The sequence below is a fragment of the Babylonia areolata genome, chromosome 30 (genome assembly GCF_041734735.1).
Source record: "Babylonia areolata isolate BAREFJ2019XMU chromosome 30, ASM4173473v1, whole genome shotgun sequence".
NCBI lineage: Eukaryota > Metazoa > Mollusca > Gastropoda > Neogastropoda > Buccinidae > Babylonia > Babylonia areolata.
The window spans coordinates 507,096-532,308 of NC_134905.1; the positions used below are offsets into that span (position 1 = coordinate 507,096).

Consider the following 25,213-nt stretch of genomic DNA (forward strand, 5'->3'; position numbering starts at 1 on the left):
CAGAACAAGGCAGGGTGAAGTAATGACATCAGAGCGTGCGAAGATTCCAGTGAGTTAAGGAATGGACATCTATAATGAAGCAAAATTAATTCTTGCCACAATTTTTTTTCTTCTTTTTGTCACACAGCCAACATTGACATGCCAATGACTCTGAAGTGCTCAATGCATGCTGTGTATTTTTGTGTTTCCATAACCCATCAAATTCGGAGATGGATCACAGGATCTTTAACGTGTGTACTTCATTTTTTACATGCGTATACACACGAAGGGGGTTCAGGCACTAGCAGGTCTGCACATATGTTGACCTGGGAGATCAGAAAAATCTCCACCCTTTAACCACCAGGGATCAAACTCAGGAAAGTGAGGCGAGAATCCAGCCCTCTCACCATTCGGCCAGCGCACACACCTGCCATTTGAGGCCTCCCTTACCGGTCCCTGGCTGAGACGCGGTGTGCACACTTCTCTCTCTCTCCCTCTTCACCTCTTTCTGCCCCTCTCTGATACATCGTGTACATCACAAGGAAGAACCCACCAGAATCCATCCCAGCTACATTCAGTAGGAGATCATCAAACCTGTGCTCTTTCACAAGTCACCAAAGCACTCTCCCATAACTACACAAATATAAGGTAACCCCCCCTCCCCTGCACCCACCCCACCCTCAGGCCGGGTCAGAAACCCCCTCACCCCCACAACCCCCCCCCCCCCCGCCCCCCGACGCCTCCCCCCTTCCAACACACACGCCTGAAAAAGTACCACATACTTCCAACAACACACAAAAACGTCAAAAGAAAAAACCACACCAAAAAAGACTACTCCCTCTCTGCTCTGACCTGCAGCAAACAAAGAAAAAGGCACCACCATACTGTCTCTTTCTCTCCTCTCCCTCACCTCACCTCCACCTCCCTGTAGACATACACAAAGAGAATTAAGACACTGGCACCCTTCCTCACCCCTTCACGCCCCCAACCCAAGTTAAAGCCAACAGACCCTACCCCCCCCCACACCCCCCCCCCCACACCGCCAACCCCCCACACCTCTCAGTTCTGTCGTCGACAGATGCTGGGGTCCACAGCGGCAGGGGGTGAGGTGGTGGAGGTGTTGGTGGTGGTGGAGGAGGGGGCGGGTTTGAGGTCCTTGATCTGCTTGATGAGATAGGCCTTCTCGTCGTTGAACTGCTCATCCTCGCTGCGGTCCGTATGGAACTTGGTCAGGAAGTCCACTAGTTTGTCCTTGTTCCTCAACAGGATGTCCAGGATTGGCTGGGGCTTGCTGGGGTTGGCCACAAACACCTGGTGGGGACATTGTGTCAGTCAGTTAATTACAGTCACTGTTGGCCACAAACACCTGGTGGGGACGTTGTGTCAGTTAATTACAGTTACTGTTGGCCACAAACACCTGGTGGGGACGTTGTGTCAGTTAATTACAGTTACTGTTGGCCACAAACACCTGGTGGGGACGTTGTGTCAGTTAATTACAGCTACTGTTGGCCACAAACACGTGGTGGACACATTGTGTCAGTCAGTTAATTACAGTTACTGTTGGCCACAAACACCTGGTGGGGACGTTGTGTCAGTTAATTACAGTCACTGTTGGCCACAAACACCTGGTGGGGACGTTGTGTCAGTTAATTACAGTTACTGTTGGCCACAAACACCTGGTGGGGACGTTGTGTCAGTCAGTTAATTACAGTTACTTACAGCTACTGTTGGCCACAAACACCTGGTGGGCACGTTGTGTCAGTCAGTTAATTACAGTTACTGTTGGCCACAAACACCTGGTGGGGACGTTGTGTCAGTCAGTTAATTACAGCTACTGTTGGCCACAAACACCTGGTGGGACACATTGTGTCAGTCAGTTGATTACAGTTAATTACAGTTACTTACAGCTACTGTTGGCCACAAACACCTGGTGGGAGGGGTGGGGGGGAGACACTGTTGGTCAGTTACATGGAAGAATGGATATGGATACTTATACAGCACCTATCCTCGGTCAGAGACCAAGCTCTATGCACTTTACAAACAACGGAGTCATTTTCACAACAGCCTGCCTACCTGGGTAGAGGTGACTGATGGCTGTCATTGGGCGCTCATCATTCCCTGAATCATTCAACCATGAAAGGGGTTCAGGCACAAGCACACACACCACACACCCCCCTCCCCCACCCCCCTGACCTTGAAGACGTGGAAGGCCTCAAACTGGATGTTGTGTGACTTTTCCTTCAACATGGTCATCATCACCACCCACACACACCCCTCCCCCACACCCCTGACCTTGAAGACGTGGAAGGCCTCAAACTGGATGTTGCGTGACTTTTCCTTCAACATGGTCATCATCACACATCACCCACACACACCCCTCCCCCACCCCCCTGACCTTGAAGACGTGGAAGGCCTCAAACTGGATGTTGTGTGACTTTTCCTTCAACATGGTCATCATCACCACCCACACACACCCCTCCCCCACCCCCCTGACCTTGAAGACGTGGAAGGCCTCAAACTGGATGTTGTGTGACTTTTCCTTCAACATGGTCATCATCACACATCACCCACACACACCCCTCCCCCACCCCCCTGACCTTGAAGACGTGGAAGGCCTCAAACTGGATGTTGCGTGACTTTTCCTTCAACATGGTCATCATCAGCTTCAGGTTGTCGGGACTGCTGATGTAGCGCGTCATGATGGTGAAGTTATGTCGATCCAACAGCATCTCTCCTAGCAACTGTCGCACCAAACACGTCAGTCTGTCAGTATGTCGGGTAATAATCACCATCAACACAGCTACCACAATTCTTATGGATGATAACCTCTTTGCAGAAAAAAACATTCAATTTTTTTTTTTTTTTTTTTTTTTTGAAAAAAGAAAAGAAAACAAAAAAATACGCAGAAGCTTCTTTCCAACATCTTTAAAAGCCTCTCAAATATAGGAAATAAATTTACCCCCCCTTTACAAACAACAAATGAGCAACAGATTATATTTTCAACTCATTAAGCCCTGCACCTGAGCAATGCTTTCACGTCGAAATTAGATCCAATTAAAAAAAGAAACAACAGTTTTCAAGTTCCAGTGTATGCACAGACTGCAGGCAAAAGGAGCCAGCTACTATGGTATTTCAGGCTGTGTCCGCTCGTCAATATGGAGGGAAAAAACAAAACACTGATTGATTTAAGGATAGTAATAACTGCACATACACACACACACAAACATATGGAGATACACACACGCACACACCCACCCACACACACCACACACACACAACCAGAGTCAGTTCACCTTGAGTGCCTGTCTACGAGTGACGTAGTTGTCTGACTGCAGGAGCCTCTGGTAGTGGGTGAAAAACGTGTCGTAGTTCTTCTCCAGAAACTCTGCAGACAGCACCTTGTGCCTGGTGATCAGGTCCTGGAGGACACACACACACACACACACACGCACACACACACGCACGCACACACACACACACACACATGCACACACACACACACACACACACACACACACGCACACACACACACACACATATAAATGTGAAGTGATGGCCAAAGGGTAACATCCACTTGGAAGCAAGAGAATCTGAGCACACTAGTTCGAATCCTGCCACAGTCGCCAGTATTTTCTCCCCCTCCACTAGACCTTGAGTGGTGGTCTGGACGCTAGTCATTCAGATGAGACGATAAACCGAGGTCCCAGGATGCACTTAAAAATGCACATAAAAGCACCCATGACAACAAAATGGGTTGTCCCTGACAAAATCCTGTTAAAAAAAAACAACAACCCACTTCAACAGGAAAACAAATAAACGTGCAGGCAGAAATAAATAGGAAAAAATGGGTGGGCGCTCTCAGTGTAGCGACGCGTTCTCCCTGAGGTGAGCAGTCCTAATTTCACACAGAAAAATCTGTTGTGACAAAGAAAGAGAAATACAAATACAACTATATGTACAGACAGATATATGGACAGACCGACAGAAAGAAACATATGTAACTCCTTCACCGCCATAGGCGACTACAACTGACTAAACAGTGCACCGCAATCGGCGACTTTAGTTGACATGGAAGAAAGACCATTTTTCACACCGTAACAAACTTCAACAGCTGCAGCCAGTTTCCAGCCAATAGAACAATAGAACCCTGACCCTAACCATAACCTTTGCCCCCTGACAGAGTTTGAAGTGGACAAGTCCAGTGTGTTGTTTTGACATGAACGGAAACCTGTGACTGAGAACATCTAGTCTACAATACTTGGTGCTGGGGGAGCTTTTTTCAATTTCACACACAAACTTGGTGCTGAAATGTATATATCTATCAATCTACCTCTTTCGAAAAGTTTCAGTTTCAGTTTCAGAAGCTCAAGGAGGCGTCACTGCGTTCGGACAAATCCATATACGCTACACCACATCTGCCAAGCAGATGCCTGACCAGCAGTGTAACCCAACGTGCTTAGTCAGGCCTTGAGAAATAATTAAAAAATTTTTTTTTTTAAATAAATAATAATAATAGATAAATACATAAAAAAAAGAACTACTACTACTAAAAATAATAATACGTAGAAGGCACAAAAACTTGATGAAGTCAACTATAGGCGTACAAAAAAAAAAATAATAAAAAAATTTAAAAAAATAAAATAAAAAGATAAATAAATAAATAAATAAATAATAATAATATAATAAAAAAAATTAATAAAAGTTTAAACAATAAAACAACAAAATTTGCAGGTATATGTCCTGAACGTATCATGGCCAGAACATCAGGACTGTGCAGAATGTACAAGACAACTCGCAGACTGGACATACATCTTTTTTCAAACATTTTTAAAATTCCATCTTTACATGTCAACATTTTACAACAATAATAACAACAACATGGATAAACAGACTGACAGACAGACTGACAGACAGACTGACAGACAGACTGACAGAGAGACTGACAGACAAACTGACAAAGAGACTACTGGACTATACATAGGCTGGTTATTATCATAGCGTGTTGTCATTTATTTCTTAACATTTTATACAAACTGTTCAGGACCTTAAAGTGTGTTCACATTAAGTGGGTTTGTAAGTACATCTGCCAACAGCCTCATAAAACAGCTGTCGATTTCTGGCAGAGAGAGGACACCGGCTCTCAAGGCAACGGCTGAAGCAGCAGAAAACAGTTCCAGCTGGATCTGGTCGAGGACGAATGAAAGTAAACTTCACAAAGATTAAATTTCCCTACTCGAACTAGGCATACGATGGCTCAGTGGTTAAAACGTCTACCAGAAAAGGGGACTCAGTTCTGAAGTGGCGACCACCCTGGAGGCGCAGGTTCGAACCTGCTGAGGACCATGTTGGGGAAAAAAGAAAAGGCGGCAATACAAGGGCATCCAGGAGTCATGACCTGGGTGCAGCCCGGCCCTCTTAGAGTGTAAGGAGTTAAGGGCCAAAACACCTGACTGAGGGGGGCTTCTTCTCTGAAGACCTTGTGCTGTCCTGTCCAGCTCTCCCTAGAGTTTCTTATCACTGTTCACAGTAAGGCATCCCAAGGCCACTGACCTTGAAAGTGGAGAAGGCACTGGACTAAGGCATCACAAAGCCACTGACCTCGAGGACAGAGAAGGCATCTTAAGGCATCCCAAGGCCACTGACCTTGAAAGTGGAGAAGGCATCTTAAGGCATCCCAAGGCCACTGACCTTGAAAGTGGAGAAGGCATCAGAGGCGATGTCGAAGGTGGACACTTCCACATAGTCGAAGAACTTGTAGAAGTCCTGGGAGTTCATGATCATCTTCACCAGCTCCTCAGCACGACACACCTCGCGCAGCATCTGCCCGCAGCTCAGCGCGATCTCGTGCGTCTCGTACCTGCACACACCAAACCCGCCAATCCCCTGGTATTGTGCACTTTAAAAAAACAACAAAACAGACACATAAGAGGAAAGAAAAACACATAGGCAGCTGAATATGGTTGCTTACTATATGTCCTTATACTGAATAAAACAAGTTGAAAAAAAAAAGATGTCTGACCACAGGCACCTGATGTTGTGATGCAACACAGTTTTTTTCTTTCTTTTTCTCTGGAAGACGGTTTTGGTTGGTCGACTGTCGTTCATGGAATTTTTTTTTTTTTTTTTTTAAAGCATGAAAGAGAGGGCAAAATATTACGGAAGATAATACATGGAAGAAAAAGAAAAAGAAAACACATACACACACAAATAGTTAAATACACACAAACACACACACAAATAGTGAAATACACATACACACAACACACAAATATAACAACAACAAAAGTGAACGTCAAATACTCCTGTTTCCCAAAGAAAATGCACACGATGCACTTCATTCATACCATCAAAGAACACTGTGAAAATCATCATGCATGAAACCAAATTTCTGTAATAGTAAGGTTGCCTGATCGTGAACGTCTGTTACAAAATGTCTGCATCATCCATGTTTTGTTTTTTGTTTTTTTTATCACTTAAATCAAAAACTCTCAAAAACATTTAAAACCCTAAAACCAAAGGTTAAAAACAACCAGTTTTTAATCATATTTTAAAATCTTCAAAATGCTTTTAAAACACCAAAGGCAAAAGTAAAATGGGATTTTCATTCGTCAATCAAACTTTCTACATTCTTTTAAAATGTAAAGACAAAATAAAAAAGTTATAGCCTTCTTTTTTTTCTAAAATCTTAACAGAAATTACTGCCTTGTGATCCCATGGTATTCTGAAAGCTGGTTTATGCCTCTTAATTAAATAACTCATTACTGGTTATATGCAATAGTACCTGAGAATAGTGATTCTGGTTGGAAAGACCTGTTTCCCGATTTAAAACATTAACTTACTTTTAACAAACGAGAAGTAGTACTTAGTTTTAAATTTAAATTCAGGTGAAATATTCCATTTCTGTGGCTTATCAACCATTGACAGAAACAATGTTGTTGTTTTGTGGCGGATTTTCTTCTTCTTTTTTGTCCAGAAAAGACAGCAATTTTTTTTTTTTTTTCAAAGACAAAACCTGGGACTGTTTAACTCTCTCCATACGAACGGCGAAAGAGACGACGTTAACAGCGTTTCACCCCAGTTACCATCATCAAAATATTGCAAGCGGAAGGCTCTTATACTGAAGAGGTGAATGTTGACAAAGAATACCACAATTCTGACGACGGAAGCTAAAGGTTGGGTCATTCAGACACCCACTGGACATCCGAGGGGTCTGTGTAGAGGAGAAGAGAGGACTGGCCGTACTGAGTGAGTTAAAAGGAGGAGTCTGTATTATACTCCATGTTTGGTGATACATATACTTACCATGTCAAACTGATACAAACAAGGCCTATCGGTTTGCTCTGCTTGGCCAAATTTCACGCGGCTAACAGTGAAAAGACGACCCGTCTTGCCCGGTCTACTCTTAGCCAATCAAACGCCTTTAAAAGCTATAAGCGCTGAATCATTCCTTTTGGCCAAGGCCGGCTCTCCATGCCATCTTGTCAGGCTTACGCTCTGTCTCGTCTTACGCTTTTTTTGGCTATTAAGCGTATTCATTTGGCCTTATTTTGCTGCATGCGGCTTGTGTTTATTGTATTCGTACATGCTGTGTACTCGATTCGACTCGGCCCCCTCGATTCGTTCGTTTTTCTCTACCTCTAAGTTGAGCCTGTCTTTCCTTTCTGTGTTGGGGATTGGATTTTCCCTGGGTGCCTATGCGCAGGTACCATGCCTCCTATGCCAGATTTTAAAAAAAAATAAAACGGCATGTCCTTTTTTCTTTTTTTAACTCATTCTACCCACAGCCACATGCCTGCTACACCTCCCCAGGACCAGCACTACATGAGATCCTTGCAGTGAAAAGTGGGGTTGTTCACTAAACAGCCAAAATGGATGGAGAATTGCTGATACAATCCGTCCAACACAGCTTCGTTTCCATGCTTCCAGAATCTGTAAACAGCTCAGTTCAGAATGCCAACTGTACCAAGCAAGAATAAAGGAAATTTTCTATCTAAAATTACGTTTAAGTAACATACTCACTGTGACCCACTAGTGCAGACTCCGGCAGGGGTCTGACATTCCTGTCCTGTGCAAACTATTATCCGTCTATGCAGAGAAAACGAAAGTAGCTACGGCTGATAACTTCCTGGATGTAGATAACCTCCCCTTTACCCCCCTGACTAGCGCCCTCTTTTTCCGGCAGCCATCATGACTCCTGTTCCTGTGCTCTTCATACGGCTAAGTTTTTTCATATTTTCTGTATGTCTGTCGATTCTCTGGCGTTCTTGTTTGGTATGAGAATACCAGGTCCACATGGGACGTAATCCTGGTACAAGTTAACTCGTACCAGGAAGAGAATGAGTTAAGCCAGCAATAGAGTTTGAGACCCACCCTTTGACAAGTTCCTGCAGAATCTCTGGCTTGGTGCAGATGTACTCTACCGTGGGGCTGCGTGTACCAATCTGTCGTCGCATCAGGTTGTTGAAGACCACCACGACGTCCTTCCGTCCCTGCACAAGGTACTGATACTGTCAACATCCCTAAGCACTGTGTTGTGTTGTATTATACTGTATTGTACTGTGTTGTATTGTACTACTGTGGTGTATTATTATGTACTGTAATGTACTGTACTATACTGTACTTCTTTGTACTGTACTGTATTGTAATGAATTGAACTGTATCGTACTATACTGTATTGTACTGCAATATTGTAAATGTAATGCATTGTTCTATACTGTATTGTATTGTATCGTAATATACTGTACTGTATTATACTGCTCTGTTGTATACTGTATTGTACTGTAATGTATTGTAATGTATTGGACAGTGTTGTACTGTATTGTAAAATGTAATTTGTAATCAATACTGTTCTGTTAATCAATACTTTATGTCACAGAAGATTTCTCTGTGTAAAATTCAGGCTTATTTCCCCAGAAGAAGTGCGTCATCACAATGAAGCACCACCTTCTTCCTTACCTCAAACACGAACCCACCCCCTCAGGAACTCTCTGTACAAGAGGACCAGTGTCTTAACCATTCTACCACCACCTTCCTTACTTCTGACACGAACCCACCCCCTCAGGAACTCTCTGTACTGGCAGACCAGTGTCTTAACTATTCTACCACATTCCTCCTTACCTCAAACCCAACCCACCCCCTCAGGAACTCTCTGTGCTGGCAGACCAGTGTCTTAACCATTCTACCATGTTCCTCCTTACCTCAAACCCAACCCACCCCCTCAGGAACTCTCTGTACTGGCAGACCAGTGTCTTAACCATTCTACCACCTTCCTCCTTACCTCAAACACGAACCCACCCCCTCAGGAACTCTCTGCACTGACAAACGAGTGTCTTGACCATTCAGCCCCCAACCTCCTCACCTCAAACTCGATGCGGTGGAAGTTGGTGATGAGCATGAGGAGGACGTTGTGCTGGTAGATCTCCACAGCCAGCTGGGACAGGAGCTCAGCGGCCGTGTCCTGCTCCCCAGAGTTGTACAGCATCGTTTTCATGGCCTGAAGCGTCTTGGCCATGTCCTCCGTCGCCTGAGGCACCACACAGTGTGCGAACACACACACACCCACACACAAATAGCACACACACACGCCCACACACACACACAAATAGCACACACACACACACACACACACGCCCACACAAATAGCACACACACACACACACACACACACGCATTCACACACACACTCAAGCATGCATGCACACACACACACATACACAGAGCACACACACACATACACAACACACACACATAGCATACACACATTCATTCACATTCACTCTCACACACACACACACATAGAGCACACACAAATGCATGCACACAGCACACACACACGCCCACACAAATAGCACACACACACACACACACAGCACACACACACAGCATATATAATAAATACAAGAACAATGGACAAACAAGAACACTTCATGCTTTGACCCCTGACCCCTGTCGGGGAATGCAGCATGTAAAATAACATCACTGGTGTTGTGCCCCACAGTAAAATCGTAAGCACCACTAAAATTAAAACAATGAAACTGGTGATAAAAAGACAATGATCATCACATTTTGTTATCTTTCCTATTTTGATTTCCCCACTTTTGTACACACACTTCTGCCTGCTTTCGAAAAACTGCCAAAATGAAAAAGTGGTTGAATATTCAAATATATTTCTTTGGAATGGACTCATTTTGAAGGTCTGCAAATTTCAGGTATCCCATTTTCAAATGAAATTCAAAGTTTCTCCAACAACATACATATAACGCAGTTACAACAATTATGTAATTCACATGGATCACACGAGCATCACACGCATACACAAACACACTCACACACACACACACACACACTAGCACCACAAACACACACACACATGATGACATCCACCAGAACCTGCCCCCTCCCCTTCCATCCCCCATCCACCCACCCACACAATCCCATCCATCCACACAACACCACACACACACCACCCCCTCACCCTGCCAATCTCCTTCTCCCCCTTGTCACATGAGATCTGTGACAGTGCCTCCTTCAGGGCTCCAACCAGCTGCATACTGTGCCACCCACACACACACACACAAAACACAACACCACACACACACCACCCCCTCACCCTGCCAATCTCCTTCTCCCCCTTGTCACGTGAGATCTGTGACAGTGCCTCCTTCAGGGCTCCAACCAGCTGCATACTGTGCCACCCACACACACACACAAAACACAACACCACACACACACCACCCCCTCACCCTGCGAATCTCCTTCTCCCCCTTGTCACGTGAGATCTGTGACAGTGCCTCCTTTAGGGCTCCAACCAGCTGCATAGTGTGCCACCCACACACACATCACAACACAACACACAACACCACACACACACACACAACACACACACATCACCCCCTCACCCTGCGAATCTCCTTCTCCCCCTTGTCACGCGAGATCTGAGTCAGCGCCTCCTTCAGGGCTCGAACCAGCTCCTGGGGGCTGCGGGTCCTGGGTCCGAACAGCGGCATGTCGCCCAGCGGCCACGCCAACCACAACAACAACGTCCCTCCCTGCGTCCGGCCCGCACCGCTCACCCTCCAGCCTCTACTTGCCCTGTGCGTCTCCCCTCGGGTCGTCAGGCCTCTCACAGTGACTGCACACACACACGACAGTCGTCAGGCCTCTCACAGTGACTGCACACACACACAACAGTCGTCAGGCCTCTCACAGTGACTGCACACACACACAACAGTCGTCAGGCCTATCACAGTGACTGCACACACACACAACAGTCGTCAGGCCTCTCACAGTGACTGCACACACACACACACACGACAGTCGTCAGGCCTCTCACAGTGACTGCACACACACACAACAGTCGTCAGGCCTCTCACAGTGACTGCACACACACACACACAACAGTCGTCAGGCCTCTCACAGTGACTGCACACACACACAACAGTCGTCAGGCCTCTCACAGTGACTGCACACACACACAACAGTCGTCAGGCCTCTCACAGTGACTGCACACACACACACAACAGTCGTCAGGCCTCTCACAGTGACTGCACACACACACAACAGTCGTCAGGCCTCTCACAGTGACTGCACACACACACACACGACAGTCGTCAGGCCTCTCACAGTGACTGCACACACACACGACAGTCGTCAGGCCTCTCACAGTGACTGCACACACACACACACAACAGTCGTCAGGCCTCTCACAGTGACTGCACACACACAACAGTCATCAGGCCTCTCACAGTGACTGCACACACACACACACAACAGTCGTCAGGCCTCTCACAGTGACTGCACACACACACACACGACAGTCGTCAGGCCTCTCACAGTGACTGCACACACACACAACAGTCGTCAGGCCTCTCACAGTGACTGCACACACACACACACGACAGTCGTCAGGCCTCTCACAGTGACTGCACACACACACACACACGACAGTCGTCAGGCCTCTCACAGTGACTGCACACACACACACACACACGACAGTCGTCAGGCCTCTCACAGTGACTGCACACACACACAACAGTCGTCAGGCCTCTCACAGTGACTGCACACACACACGACAGTCGTCAGGCCTCTCACAGTGACTGCACACACACACACACAACAGTCGTCAGGCCTCTCACAGTGACTGCACACACACAACAGTCATCAGGCCTCTCACAGTGACTGCACACACACACACACAACAGTCGTCAGGCCTCTCACAGTGACTGCACACACACACACACGACAGTCGTCAGGCCTCTCACAGTGACTGCACACACACACAACAGTCGTCAGGCCTCTCACAGTGACTGCACACACACACACACGACAGTCGTCAGGCCTCTCACAGTGACTGCACACACACACACACACGACAGTCGTCAGGCCTCTCACAGTGACTGCACACACACACACAACAGTTGTCTGGCCTCTCACAGTGACTGCACACACACACGACAGTCGTCAGGCCTCTCACAGTGACTGCACACACACACACAACAGTCGTCAGGCCTCTCACAGTGACTGCACACACACACGACAGTCGTCAGGCCTCTCACAGTGACTGCACACACACACACAACAGTCGTCAGGCCTCTCACAGTGACTGCACACACACACACAACAGTCGTCAGGCCTCTCACAGTGACTGCACACACACAGCAGTCGTCAGGCCTCTCACAGTGACTGCACACACACACACACGACAGTCGTCAGGCCTCTCACAGTGACTGCACACACACACGACAGTCGTCAGGCCTCTCACAGTGACTGCACACACACACACACAACAGTCGTCAGGCCTCTCACAGTGACTGCACACACACAACAGTCATCAGGCCTCTCACAGTGACTGCACACACACACACACAACAGTCGTCAGGCCTCTCACAGTGACTGCACACACACACACACGACAGTCGTCAGGCCTCTCACAGTGACTGCACACACACACAACAGTCGTCAGGCCTCTCACAGTGACTGCACACACACACACACGACAGTCGTCAGGCCTCTCACAGTGACTGCACACACACACACACACGACAGTCGTCAGGCCTCTCACAGTGACTGCACACACACACACACACACGACAGTCGTCAGGCCTCTCACAGTGACTGCACACACACACAACAGTCGTCAGGCCTCTCACAGTGACTGCACACACACACGACAGTCGTCAGGCCTCTCAGAGTGACTGCACACACACACACACAACAGTCGTCAGGCCTCTCACAGTGACTGCACACACACAACAGTCATCAGGCCTCTCACAGTGACTGCACACACACACACACAACAGTCGTCAGGCCTCTCACAGTGACTGCACACACACACACACGACAGTCGTCAGGCCTCTCACAGTGACTGCACACACACACAACAGTCGTCAGGCCTCTCACAGTGACTGCACACACACACACACGACAGTCGTCAGGCCTCTCACAGTGACTGCACACACACACACACACGACAGTCGTCAGGCCTCTCACAGTGACTGCACACACACACACAACAGTTGTCTGGCCTCTCACAGTGACTGCACACACACACGACAGTCGTCAGGCCTCTCACAGTGACTGCACACACACACACAACAGTCGTCAGGCCTCTCACAGTGACTGCACACACACACGACAGTCGTCAGGCCTCTCACAGTGACTGCACACACACACACAACAGTCGTCAGGCCTCTCACAGTGACTGCACACACACACACAACAGTCGTCAGGCCTCTCACAGTGACTGCACACACACACACACACAACAGTCGTCAGGCCTCTCACAGTGACTGCACACACACACACACAACAGTCGTCAGGCCTCTCACAGTGACTGCACACACACACAACAGTCGTCAGGCCTCTCACAGTGACTGCACACACACACAACAGTCGTCAGGCCTCTCACAGTGACTGCACACACACACAACAGTCGTCAGGCCTCTCACAACAACTGCACACACACACAACAGTCGTCAGGCCTCTCACAACAACTGCACAACCACTCACAGCAGTAATTATACAAGTCATACTGTTCAATACATCTTCTGTCTGGTCCAACTCTTCTTCCTTCGTGGGCTGCAACTCCCATGTTCACTCATATACGTGTACACCAGTACGCTTTTACGTGTATGGCCGTTTTTACCCCGCCATGTAAGCAGCCATACTCTGTCAAGGGAGTGCAAGCTGGATATGTTCTGGTTTCCATAACCCACCGAACGCTGACATAGATTACAGGATCTCTAACATGCGTATTTGATCTTCTGCTTGTGTATACACATGAAAGAGGGTTCAGGCACAAGCAGGTCTGCAAATATGTTGACCTGGGAGATCAGAAAAATCTGCACCCTTTACCCACCAGGTGCAGTTACCGAGATTCAAACACGGGACCCTTAGATTAAAAGTCTAATGCTTTAACCCACTCTGCTATTGTGACCGTCATTATAGTGTTCACCACAGCCACACAACAGTCATTATAGTGTTCACCAAATCTTCTCTCGTCTCCAGGTATTTCACAACGTCTACACAGCCACACAACAGTAAGAAATTCAGACTGCTCGAGTTTACAGTATTAGTTTTTGTCACAACACATTTCTGTCTTAACTGTAAGATATTCAGACTCCTCCAATTTACAGTAGTAGTTTTTGTCACAACAGATTTCTGTGTAACTGTAAGATATTCAGACTGCTCCAATTTACAGTAGTAGCTTTTGCCACAACAGATTTCTGTGCAAGGTATTTGGACTGCTCTAGTTTACAGTATTAGTTTTTGTTACACCAGATTTCTGTGCAAGAAATTCAGACTGCTCCAATTTACAGTGGTTGTGTTTGTTACAACAGATTTCTGAGTAAGAAATTCAAACTTCCCTTGTTCACAGTTGTAGTTTTTTTGTCACAACAGATTTCTGCGGAAGAAACTGGGACTGCTCTCCACATATGCGTCAACTTTAGCAGGACAAAACTCTGACAGTACATATGGTGACCTCAACCTTGGCAAGTCCAGTCACTGCAGGTCAAGGTCTCAGTGGGACGGAGCAGGGCACGAATCAGTCACCTCACTTTCTGTTCCTTCATGTTCTCACTCACTCTGACCACACACTGCCACCTTTCTTTGGACGGAGCAGGGCACGAATCAGTCACCTCACTTTCTGTTCCTTCATGTTCTCACTCACTCTGACCACACACTGCCACCTCTCTTTGGACGGAGCAGGGCACGAATCAGTCACCTCACTTTCTGTTCCTTCATGTTCTCACTCACTCTGACCACACACTGCCACCTTTCTTTGGACGGAGCAGGGCACGAATCAGTCACCTCACTTTCTGTTCCTTTGTGTTCTCACTCACTCTGACCACACACGACCACCTTTCTTTGGACGGAGCAGGGCACGAATCAGTCACCTCACTTTCTGTTCCTTCATGTTCTCACTCACTCTGACCACACACGACCACCTTTCTTTGGACGGAGCAGGGCACGAATCAGTCACCTCACTTTCTGTTCCTTCATGTTCTCACTCACTCTGACCACACACGACCACCTTTCTTTGGACGGAGCAGGGCACGAATCAGTCACCTCACTTTCTGTTCCTTCATGTTCTCACTCACTCTGACCACACACTGCCACCTCTCTTTGGACGGAGCAGGGCACGAATCAGTCACCTCACTTTCTGTTCCTTCATGTTCTCACTCACTCTGACCACACACTGCCACCTTTCTTTGGACGGAGCAGGGCACGAATCAGTCACCTCACTTTCTGTTCCTTCATGTTCTCACTCACTCTGACCACACACTGCCACCTTTCTTTCCTCGTAAGGGGAAAGGTGGTACAATGGTTAAGACGCTCAGAGTCTCCGAGGGTCTTGGTTCGAAACCTGCTCTTGCCTTCTCTCCCAAGTTTGCTGGAAAATCAAACTAAGCGTCTGCTCATTTGGATAAGAAAACAATAAACTAGGGTCTCATATGCAGCATGCACTTGGCGCACTGAAAGAGAACCCAGGACAACGAGAATGTTCCACAGAAAGAAAATTAATCCACTGTGTTCAGACAAATTTTGATACCCTACACCACATCTGCCAGGCAGATGCCGTACCTGCACCATAACCCAACACGCTCAGTCAGGCCCGGAGTGCATGCTTATATATCTGTGTACCAATCACAGTGGATTTCTTCTACACAATTTTGCCAGAGCACATCACACTCTCGTTGCCATGGCTTCTTTTTCAGTGCGCCAAGTGCATGCTGCACACGGGACCTCAGTTTATCATCTCATCATCTTCTTTTGCGTTCGTGGGCTGCAACTCCCACGTTCACTGGTATATGTACACGAGTGGGCTTTTATGTGTATGACCATTTTATCGTCTCACCTGAACGACTGGACGCTCAACTAATTTTCCAGTCAAACTCGGGAAGAAAGGGTGAGAAGAGGCTTCGAACCCACACCCTCACGGAGTACCTACAACAGCAGCTGAGAGTCTTAACCATTTGGCCACCTTCCTTCCTTCCTCCCTCACCACTCATTTGACAAACGACAACATCACAACACCGCATCAGTCCATTCATCTAAAAAAAAAAAAAATCATCATCACCCCCTTCACAGGGAAGACAATGACAAGTCACACACACCTCTCCACTTACCCAAGTTTTCAAGGTCTGAGCGAACAATACTCGTCCTTGCCCTTAAAACAAACAAAAATGTGGAAGAAAATTTGGTTTCTTTTGGCAGAGAGCCAGACTGACCCACTATTCATTTTACCAAAAAAAACAGGGCGGGGGGGGGGGGTGGGGGGGGGGGGGTGGATGTGTGTGGAGTGGTACAGTTACCATAGTGAGAGGGGTGATCAGGAAGTTTGAGGCGTGTGACAAGTTGTTGACTCAGTCTGCAGCCAGTTTAGGGACGTCGACATCTACGTCTGCACACAATGTGACAACACCGCCATTGTGCCTTCACAAACAGACCATTCACAATCCGCTACACAACCTGCAGTGCTGCGCACGCATACACATGCACGTGCACACACACACACAATGGTACTTGTCAAAGGTTTTTATTCAAATTCAAAGATTTTTCCTGACCCTGAAGGGCAAAACTGATTTTTCAGAGACTTTTCCAGCCCGGGTTCCCTCATTTTATCCTGCAAGCTCCCGCCCCCCTCCTAAAGACCCGTCAGTGAAGGATTAAGTGCTGCTTTCTCTCTCCCCGATCTTCTGTTCCGGAAAATTGGGCTTCAGTTTCATGGAGGTGTCAGCACACACACACACACACACACACACACACACACACACACACACCACCTCTGCTTTACACACACACACACACCACCTCTGCTTTATTCACACACACACACACACACACACCACCTCTGCTTTATTCACACACACACACACACACACACACACACACACACACACACACACACACACACACACACACACAACCTCTGCTTTACTGAGAAAAAAAAAAGAAAAAAAAGAGAGTACATGCATGCCAGACCGCTGAGAGCCTACCAGACACTGGATGAACACACAAACAAATATATATACACACACACACATAAACACACAAGAAAACAGTATGAGAGAGAGAGAACAGGAAAGAGACAGTGAGGGAGACCGACCAAAACACAGATCTAGAAATGTAGAAAAAAAATAAGGAGCATATATTTTAGAGAAATTTACATTAGTACATGCTTCTTAACTCAAACCACAATTCCTCCTTCTCCAAGCCTGACCCAATTCTGTCATCAAACTACCACAACACACACACACACACACACACACACACAGTCATCCCCCAAACCCAATGAATCGGGGAAACAAACTGTGGACTGTGGTGAAGCAGTGAAGCAGGCAGAAAAAGCAGTGAACAGAAAGCCTGTTCCACATGAGTGACTGCTCTCTCTTTCACAGGTCCCCCCAAGTGTGTACTGACTCAGTGACTGGCTGGGGTATCAAGGCATCTGGAGTTGTGAGTCTCACTGGTCTATGTACTGACTCAGTGACTGGCTGGGGTATCGAGGCATCTGGAGTTGTGAGTCTCACTGGTCTATGTACTGACTCAGTGACTGGCTGGGGTATCGAGGCATCTGGAGTTGTGACTCACTGGTCTATGTACTGACTCAGTGACTGGCTGGGGTATCAAGGCATCTGGAGTTGTGAGTCTCACTGGTCTATGTACTGACTCAGTGACTGGCTGGGGTATCGAGGCATCTGGAGTTGTGACTCACTGGTCTATGTACTGACTCAGTGACTGGCTGGGGTATCAAGGCATCTGGAGTTGTGAGTCTCACTGGTCTATGTACTGACTCAGTGACTGGCTGGGGTATCGAGGCATCTGGAGTTGTGAGTCTCACTGGTCTATGTACTGACTCAGTGACTGGCTGGGGTATCAAGGCATCTGGAGTTGTGAGTCTCACTGGTCTATGTACTGACTCAGTGACTGGCTGGGGTATCAAGGCATCTGGAGTTGTGAGTCTCACTGGTCTATGTACTGACTCAGTGACTGGCTGGGGTATCAAGGCATCTGGAGTTGTGAGTCTCACTGGTCTATGTACTGACTCAGTGACTGGCTGGGGTATCAAGGCATCTCTGAGTTGTGAGTCTCACTGGTCTATGTACTGACTCAGTGACTGGCTGGGGTATCGAGGCATCTGGAGTTGTGAGTCTCACTGGTCTATGTACTGACTCAGTGATTGGCTGGGGTATCGAGGCATCTGGTGTTGTGAGTCTCACTGGTCTATGTACTGACTCAGTGACTGGCTGGGGTATCAAGGCATCTGGAGTTGTGAGTCTCACTGGTCTATGTACTGACTCAGTGACTGGCTGGGGTATCAAGGCATCTGGAGTTGTGAGTCTCACTGGTCTATGTACTGACTCAGTGACTGGCTGGGGTATCAAGGCATCTGGAGTTGTGAGTCTCACTGGTCTATGTACTGACTCAGTGACTGGCTGGGGTATCAAGGCATCTGGAGTTGTGAGTCTCACTGGTCTATGTACTGACTCAGTGACTGGCTGGGGTATCGAGGCATCTGGAGTTGTGAGTCTCACTGGTCTATGTACTGACTCAGTGACTGGCTGGGGTATCAAGGCATCTGGAGTTGTGAGTCTCACTGGTCTATGTACTGACTCAGTGACTGGCTGGGGTATCGAGGCATCTGGAGTTGTGAGTCTCACTGGTCTATGTACTGACTCAGTGACTGGCTGGGGTATCAAGGCATCTGGAGTTGTGAGTCTCACTGGTCTATGTACTGACTCAGTGACTGGCTGGGGTATCGAGGCATCTCTGAGTTGTGACTCTCACTGGTCTATGTACTGACTCAGTGACTGGCTGGGGTATCCAGGCATCTGGAGTTGTGACTCTCACTGGTCTCAGTAGCACTGCCTTAGTCTCCCTCTCACATCCCAATGAGAAGACTGCATGTTGGGGGGAAGGAAGGGGGGAGGGAGGGGTGGTGAAGGTGTAGAACAGGGGGAAAAGGGTGGGGTGGGACTGGTGGGCATCTGTGTGTGTGTGTGTGTGTGTGTGTGTGTGTGAGAGAGAGAGAGAGAGATATATTGAGAAAGAAATAAAAATGCAGACTGCTTGATAATGACATTACTTTACACTATGAAAACAAAATGTGTGTTTGTGTGAGCATGCATGCTGGCAAGTGTGTAGTGTGTATGTGTGTGTGCGCGCGCGTGAGAGAGAGAGAGAAGTGTGGGTTTGTGTGTGTCAGTGTGATACATGTGTGAAGCCCATAAAGATATAGAGACAGACTCAAAAGTCAGAAAGACAGAGACAGACACAAAGAAAGACAGACTCAGAAAGACAATGACAGAGAGAGAGATACTCAGAAAGACACAGAGAGACACAGACAGACACAGAGAGACAGGCTCAGAAAGACACAGACAGAGAGAGAGAGATACTCAGAAAGACAGAGACAGACACAGAGACAGGCTCAGAACGGCACAGACAGAGAGAGACAGACAGACTCAGAAAGACAGAGACAGACACAGAGAGACTGGCTCAGAAAGATACAGACAGAGAGAGAGACTCAGAAAGACAGACAGAGTGAGACACACTCAGAAAGACAGAGACAGACACAGAGAGACTGGCTCAGAAAGATACAGACACAGAGAGAGAAAAGATACTTAGAAAGACACAGACAGACACAGAGAGAGACAGACTCAAACAGACAGAGACAGACACAGAGAGACATCTCAGAAAGACAGAGAGAGAGAGAGAGAAAGAGATACTCAGAAAGACACAGACAGGGAGAGAGAGACAGGGTCAGAAAGACGTACACAGAGAGATACTCAGAAAGACATACACAGAGTCGAGAGAGAGGGAGGGAGGGAGAGACAGAGACAAAAGACAGAAAGAGAGAGAGAGAGAGAGAGAGAGAGAGAGAGAGAGAGAGAGAGACTGACTCAGAAAGAGACACTCTGGGGAAATGAGACAGAGACAGAGAGAGACGGAATCAGAAAAATGAGAAAGACAGAGACAGAGACAGACACATTAAGACATAGACAGACAGAAAGATAGCCCCTGAGGTAATGAGAGAGAGAGAGAGAGAGAGAGAGAGAGAGAGAGAGAAAATGAGTGTGTACATATGTGTGTGTGTGTGTGTGTGTGTGTGTGTGTGTGTGTGTGTGTGTGTGTGTGTGTGTGTGTGTGTGTGTGTGTGTGTGTGTGTGTGTGTGTGTGTGTCTTGTGTGTGAGTGCACACCTGCATGTGTGTATGTGCATATGACTATGTACATGTATGTACAATACACATTCATACCAACACAGACAGCATGGAAAAAAAAAAGGTGGGAGAAACTATGTGGGTGTGTATGCATACGTGTGTAGGTGTGTACATGTATAAATACTTGTGAATGAGCTATGCAAGTTGGGTGTACTGCACAGTAGGTGTGGTGTGAAAAAGCCAATAGATCATGAGATCATGGAGATACATGCTTCAGCCCACCAGACCACTCTCCCTGACCCAGGTTTTTAACCTGACAAAAATCAATGCCTGACACCAAATCCCCCCCACACACTCTCCCTCAGGCCTCACACAGAGTAGTGACAGATAAACACCACACCCACATGTAGTATACACACACAGAAGTGTACATCACACATGTACACACACACACATACTGTGACTGCAACACACACACACACACACACAGAGTGTGATGCACATACAAGTTACACACACACACAAATACACAGTGTGTGATGCACACACACACACACACACACACACACACACACACACACACACAGTATGATGTACATACAAGTTACACACACACACACACATACTGTGACGCGCAAACACACACACACTGAAATATCACTCAAAAGTCAAAGTAAAAAGACATTAAACTCAAGAAAACACACACATACACAGACACAGACACAGACACACACACACAGTACTACAATGAAGGCACTCCTACATTTGTGACTCTCATGATGGTCCATTCATTCAGCCATTTACAAGTGGGGTGGGCATTAAAACTTTCTACATATACTTGTAGTTGTACTGCTGTTTTTACCCAGACTTATAACTATTCCGAAGTGTGTGGTTTTTACCCACCCCACCATTCAGCCATCTTTCTCCCTTCTAATTATTTATTACTGGGACTGAGCAGTTTCCTCTTTTCTTTTTTTTAACGATCATCTCAACAGTTTTTGATACCTTAGTTATCTCAGTGAGTCAAAAAGAGTGCGAAACATGGATGTTTTGAGGTTATAAATTATTTCTCTGATGCACATCCTGGTACCTCAAACATATGTAGAGATGGTGAGCATGAGTAACTGCCACCAGTACAACAAGTGAGCAACAAGAAATAGGTATATATACATATGATATATATATATATATATATATATATATATATATATATATATCACTATATGCATTACATCTACAGGGGAAAAAATTTAACACGGCAGGGGTGGGGGTGTTAAATTTTAAAAGGGAGTCAGGCTGGAAGTGCGATCGGTTCTCACTGAAGCCAACTACCCTGTCACCTTTTCTTCAACACAGCCAAAAACAAAAACAAAAAAAACCCCGCTGCTCACAGACAAGTGGACAAAACAGTTCCACTCCACCAAAAGATTTTACTTTGGGGTGTCCCAATTGTTGAAATGGAAGGGTGGGTGGTTCCAACCCAGAAATCTGTCACCCCTGGGCCACACATCTGGGCCAACATTCCTGTGTGTTCCTGGTCACAGGTCAATGCCCCACAACTAAAGCACTCCTTCCATCAACCAGCCATGCATGCAACAGTTGGCTGGACTGTGACTGAGAGGTGGAGATTTGAGTGAGACGGGAGAGAGAGAGCTGCCAGTTCCCCTGTAAAACTGATAGCTTGTAAAGTTGTAATGTGAACTTCACAAACTCTTTTTTAAAGAATATCTGTCTGCTATTACAGAAAGTATATGAATGATGTAAATCAGCCTAATTGTAAACATCATTCTTCTAAAATAAAACTGTTCAAATCAAATGTCATACACTATGATTTACTAATTGCTATATTTGTAAATGACTCATTTTCTGCATGCTGGTAAGATGTGTATCTATCTGTGTACACTATAACATTTGTAATATGTATAGATCTCCATTGTGTATTGGTGTGTGAGTATGTATGTATGTATGAACACATGTGTACATACAAGTATATATCATTGTAATTTGTGTACAACATGTATGCATTGATTATGCATGCATATGTACATGTAATTATCTATGGTCATGTATTTCATTCAGGATTTATGTGCCTACAGAAATATATATCTATACATACATTTTTTTCTGTATGCATGCACCATACATTTGATGATTTGGGACGTGAATGCATATGCAAGTTAACATGTTTGTGGATGTGCCCTGTTCCTTGCAGCAGCTGAATTTTTGTTCTTGTTCTTTTTTTTCTCTTTTTTTTTTTCTTTTTTCTTTGCCCTCTACTGCCACACTGTTCTGTGTTCCATTCCCTCAAAACAGTCCTCCATTCATGCACTTAGTTCACAGAAAATCATACATGCCAGACAATTCCGCAAAACCCTCTGGAGACCACTGAAGAGTTCCATGCTTACATGACTTGCAGACACGTTACAGAAAATATCAAAAGCATCTTGTAATTCCAACTTCATCAGCTGTAGTTAGTTCAGTGTGCTATTTATTTTCAACTATAGATCAGTTACTCAATGAGATGTCACTGCACTGGGATGAATCCATATCCACAGTTGCTAAGCGGGTGCTTGACCACCTGCATAACCAAACACACCTGATCAGGTCTTAAGGGGAAAAATGTTTTTAATAAATAATTGTGGCCCCTTTGTTGTTTTGACGAGTAAGAACTATATACTTTGCAACATGTGTAGCAGGCATAAGTAAGAACTATATACTTTGCAACATGTGTAGCAGGCATAAGTAAGAACTATGTACTTTGCAACATGTGTAGCAGGCACAAGTATGAACTATGTACTTTGCAACATGTGTAGCAGGCATAAGTAAGAACTATGTACTTTGCAACATGTGTAGCAGGCATAAGTAAGAACTATGTACTTTGCAACATGTGTAGCAGGCATAAGTAAGAACTATGTACTTTGCAACATGTGTAGCCGGCATAAGTAAGAACTATGTACTTTGCAACATGTGTAGCCGGCATAAGTAAGAACTATGTACTTTGCAACATGTGTAGCCGGCATAAGTAAGAACTATGTACTTTGCAACATGTGTAGCAGGCATAAGTAAGAACTATGTACTTTGCAACATGTGTAGCAGGCATAAGTAAGAACTATATACTTTGCAACATGTGTAGCAGGCATAAGTAAGAACTATATACTTTGCAACATGTGTAGCAGGCATAAGTAAGAACTATGTACTTTGCAACATGTGTAGCAGGCACAAGTATGAACTATGTACTTTGCAACATGTGTAGAAGGCACAAGTATGAACTATGTACTTTGCAACATGTGTAGCAGACACAAGTATGAACTATGTACTTTGCAACATGTGTAGAATGCACAAGTATGAACTATGTACTTTGCAACATGTGTAGAATGCACAAGTATGAACTATGTACTTTGCAACATGTGTAGCAGGCACAAGTATGAACTATGTACTTTGCAACATGTGTAGAAAGCATAAGTATGAACTATGTACTTTGCAACATGTGTAGAATGCACAAGTAAGAACTATGTACTTTGCAACATGTGTAGCATGCATAAGGAGCTAAGTAAGACTGTGTCCTGGGTAACAGCATCTCATGCTACCAATTCTTGACATGCTGATGACCTGGTGGGCAGATGTATTTCTCCTGTGAAAATTGCACCAATTCTTAAAGGAGTTAATTATAATACATTTATCATTTACAGTGTTATAGAATTTGCTGTTTTGCTGAGAGTAAAATACATAAGCTTATGGTTTTTGTTTTTTCTTTTTTAATATCCGAACGCAATGACGCCTCTTTGACAAACGGAACTGTTTATAAAGGAAGCTTACAGTTTCACATAGCTGCATTGTAATACCGGTTTTACAAATGTCGAGGAAGGAAGACGGTGGAGATTTCCAGTAAAACTATCAATCATCCCACCTAGTTCATGTCAAACCTGACTAAACCGTTTCGGTTCACAACCGTTTTCATTCAAAACCCCAAGTGAAGTCAATGAAAGCGCTCAACCTGAACGCTCGAGCTTGAACTTAACACCGCCTGCAAACCATCTGCTTACTTTGACACATCAGCCACTTTGGCACTGCCTTGAAAAGAAAATTAATAAACAAAAGGAAAATCCTCAGAACACTGGAACGATGATGACAATGTTGTTCTACACGTCTCATGTGGTAGTCAACTTGCAATAAAAATAGGTAATGGCGACTGTTCGTGTGAGCAGGACCACGAGCTGGATGCAAAATTACGCGTGAAATGCACTGGTCTACGATAAGTGATGAATAGAGGACAATCAGAAATGAGGACTACTCAAATTATAGCTACATATTTCGACACAAACTGCACGATGATGATTCAATTCTAAAGAAAAATATACCCACCTCTGACACAGACACTGCAGTATGGAAAAAGTTCTGTCGGACCATGACGTCACATTATGTTTGCGCAGACGCGGAAGTGGGCAATAGTACGTTCATTGTAAACAAAGTCATGTGCTGTGTGTCTGTCAGACATTCGCGCGCGCGTCGCAAGGAAACTGCCGCAAGAAAAAGGTTTCTGTCGACACATTTCTAAAATCAACATAATACATG

The 25,213-nt window shown here is 45.8% G+C and overlaps 1 protein-coding gene across 2 annotated transcripts; it reads right to left on the reverse strand.

Moving 5' to 3' along the window:
- Nucleotides 1–711: 711 nt before the first annotated feature.
- On the reverse strand, nucleotides 712–25,043 carry LOC143275417 (protein Mo25-like). 2 transcript variants are annotated; one of them, XM_076579497.1, is made up of 8 exons: nucleotides 25,004–25,043; nucleotides 10,878–11,110; nucleotides 9,338–9,502; nucleotides 8,350–8,468; nucleotides 5,668–5,836; nucleotides 3,273–3,398; nucleotides 2,577–2,720; nucleotides 712–1,290 (listed from the first exon to the last, which is right to left on the reverse strand). In XM_076579497.1, exons 2-8 carry the CDS (start codon nucleotides 10,983–10,985, stop codon nucleotides 1,039–1,041), a joined length of 1,083 nt encoding a protein of 360 aa, XP_076435612.1. In that variant the 5' UTR covers nucleotides 10,986–11,110; nucleotides 25,004–25,043; the 3' UTR covers nucleotides 712–1,038. The 2 variants fall into 2 exon arrangements, with proteins under 2 accessions (XP_076435612.1, XP_076435613.1); XM_076579498.1 differs by lacking the exon at nucleotides 25,004–25,043 and adding an exon at nucleotides 16,608–16,627.
- Nucleotides 25,044–25,213: the final 170 nt, after the last annotated feature.

Bases quoted from the DNA above. Each gene is read 5' to 3' on its own strand.
- LOC143275417 (XM_076579497.1), bottom strand. From the start codon at position 10,985: ATGCCGCTGTTCGGACCCAGGACCCGCAGCCCCCAGGAGCTGGTTCGA. The intron at 2,721-3,272 runs GTGAACTGACTC...TTGGTGCGACAG, and splicing joins CTCGTAGACAGGCACTCAAG to TTGCTAGGAGAGATGCTGTT. The intron at 1,291-2,576 runs GTCAGGGGGGTG...TGTCCCCACCAG, and splicing joins AGGCCTTCCACGTCTTCAAG to GTGTTTGTGGCCAACCCCAG.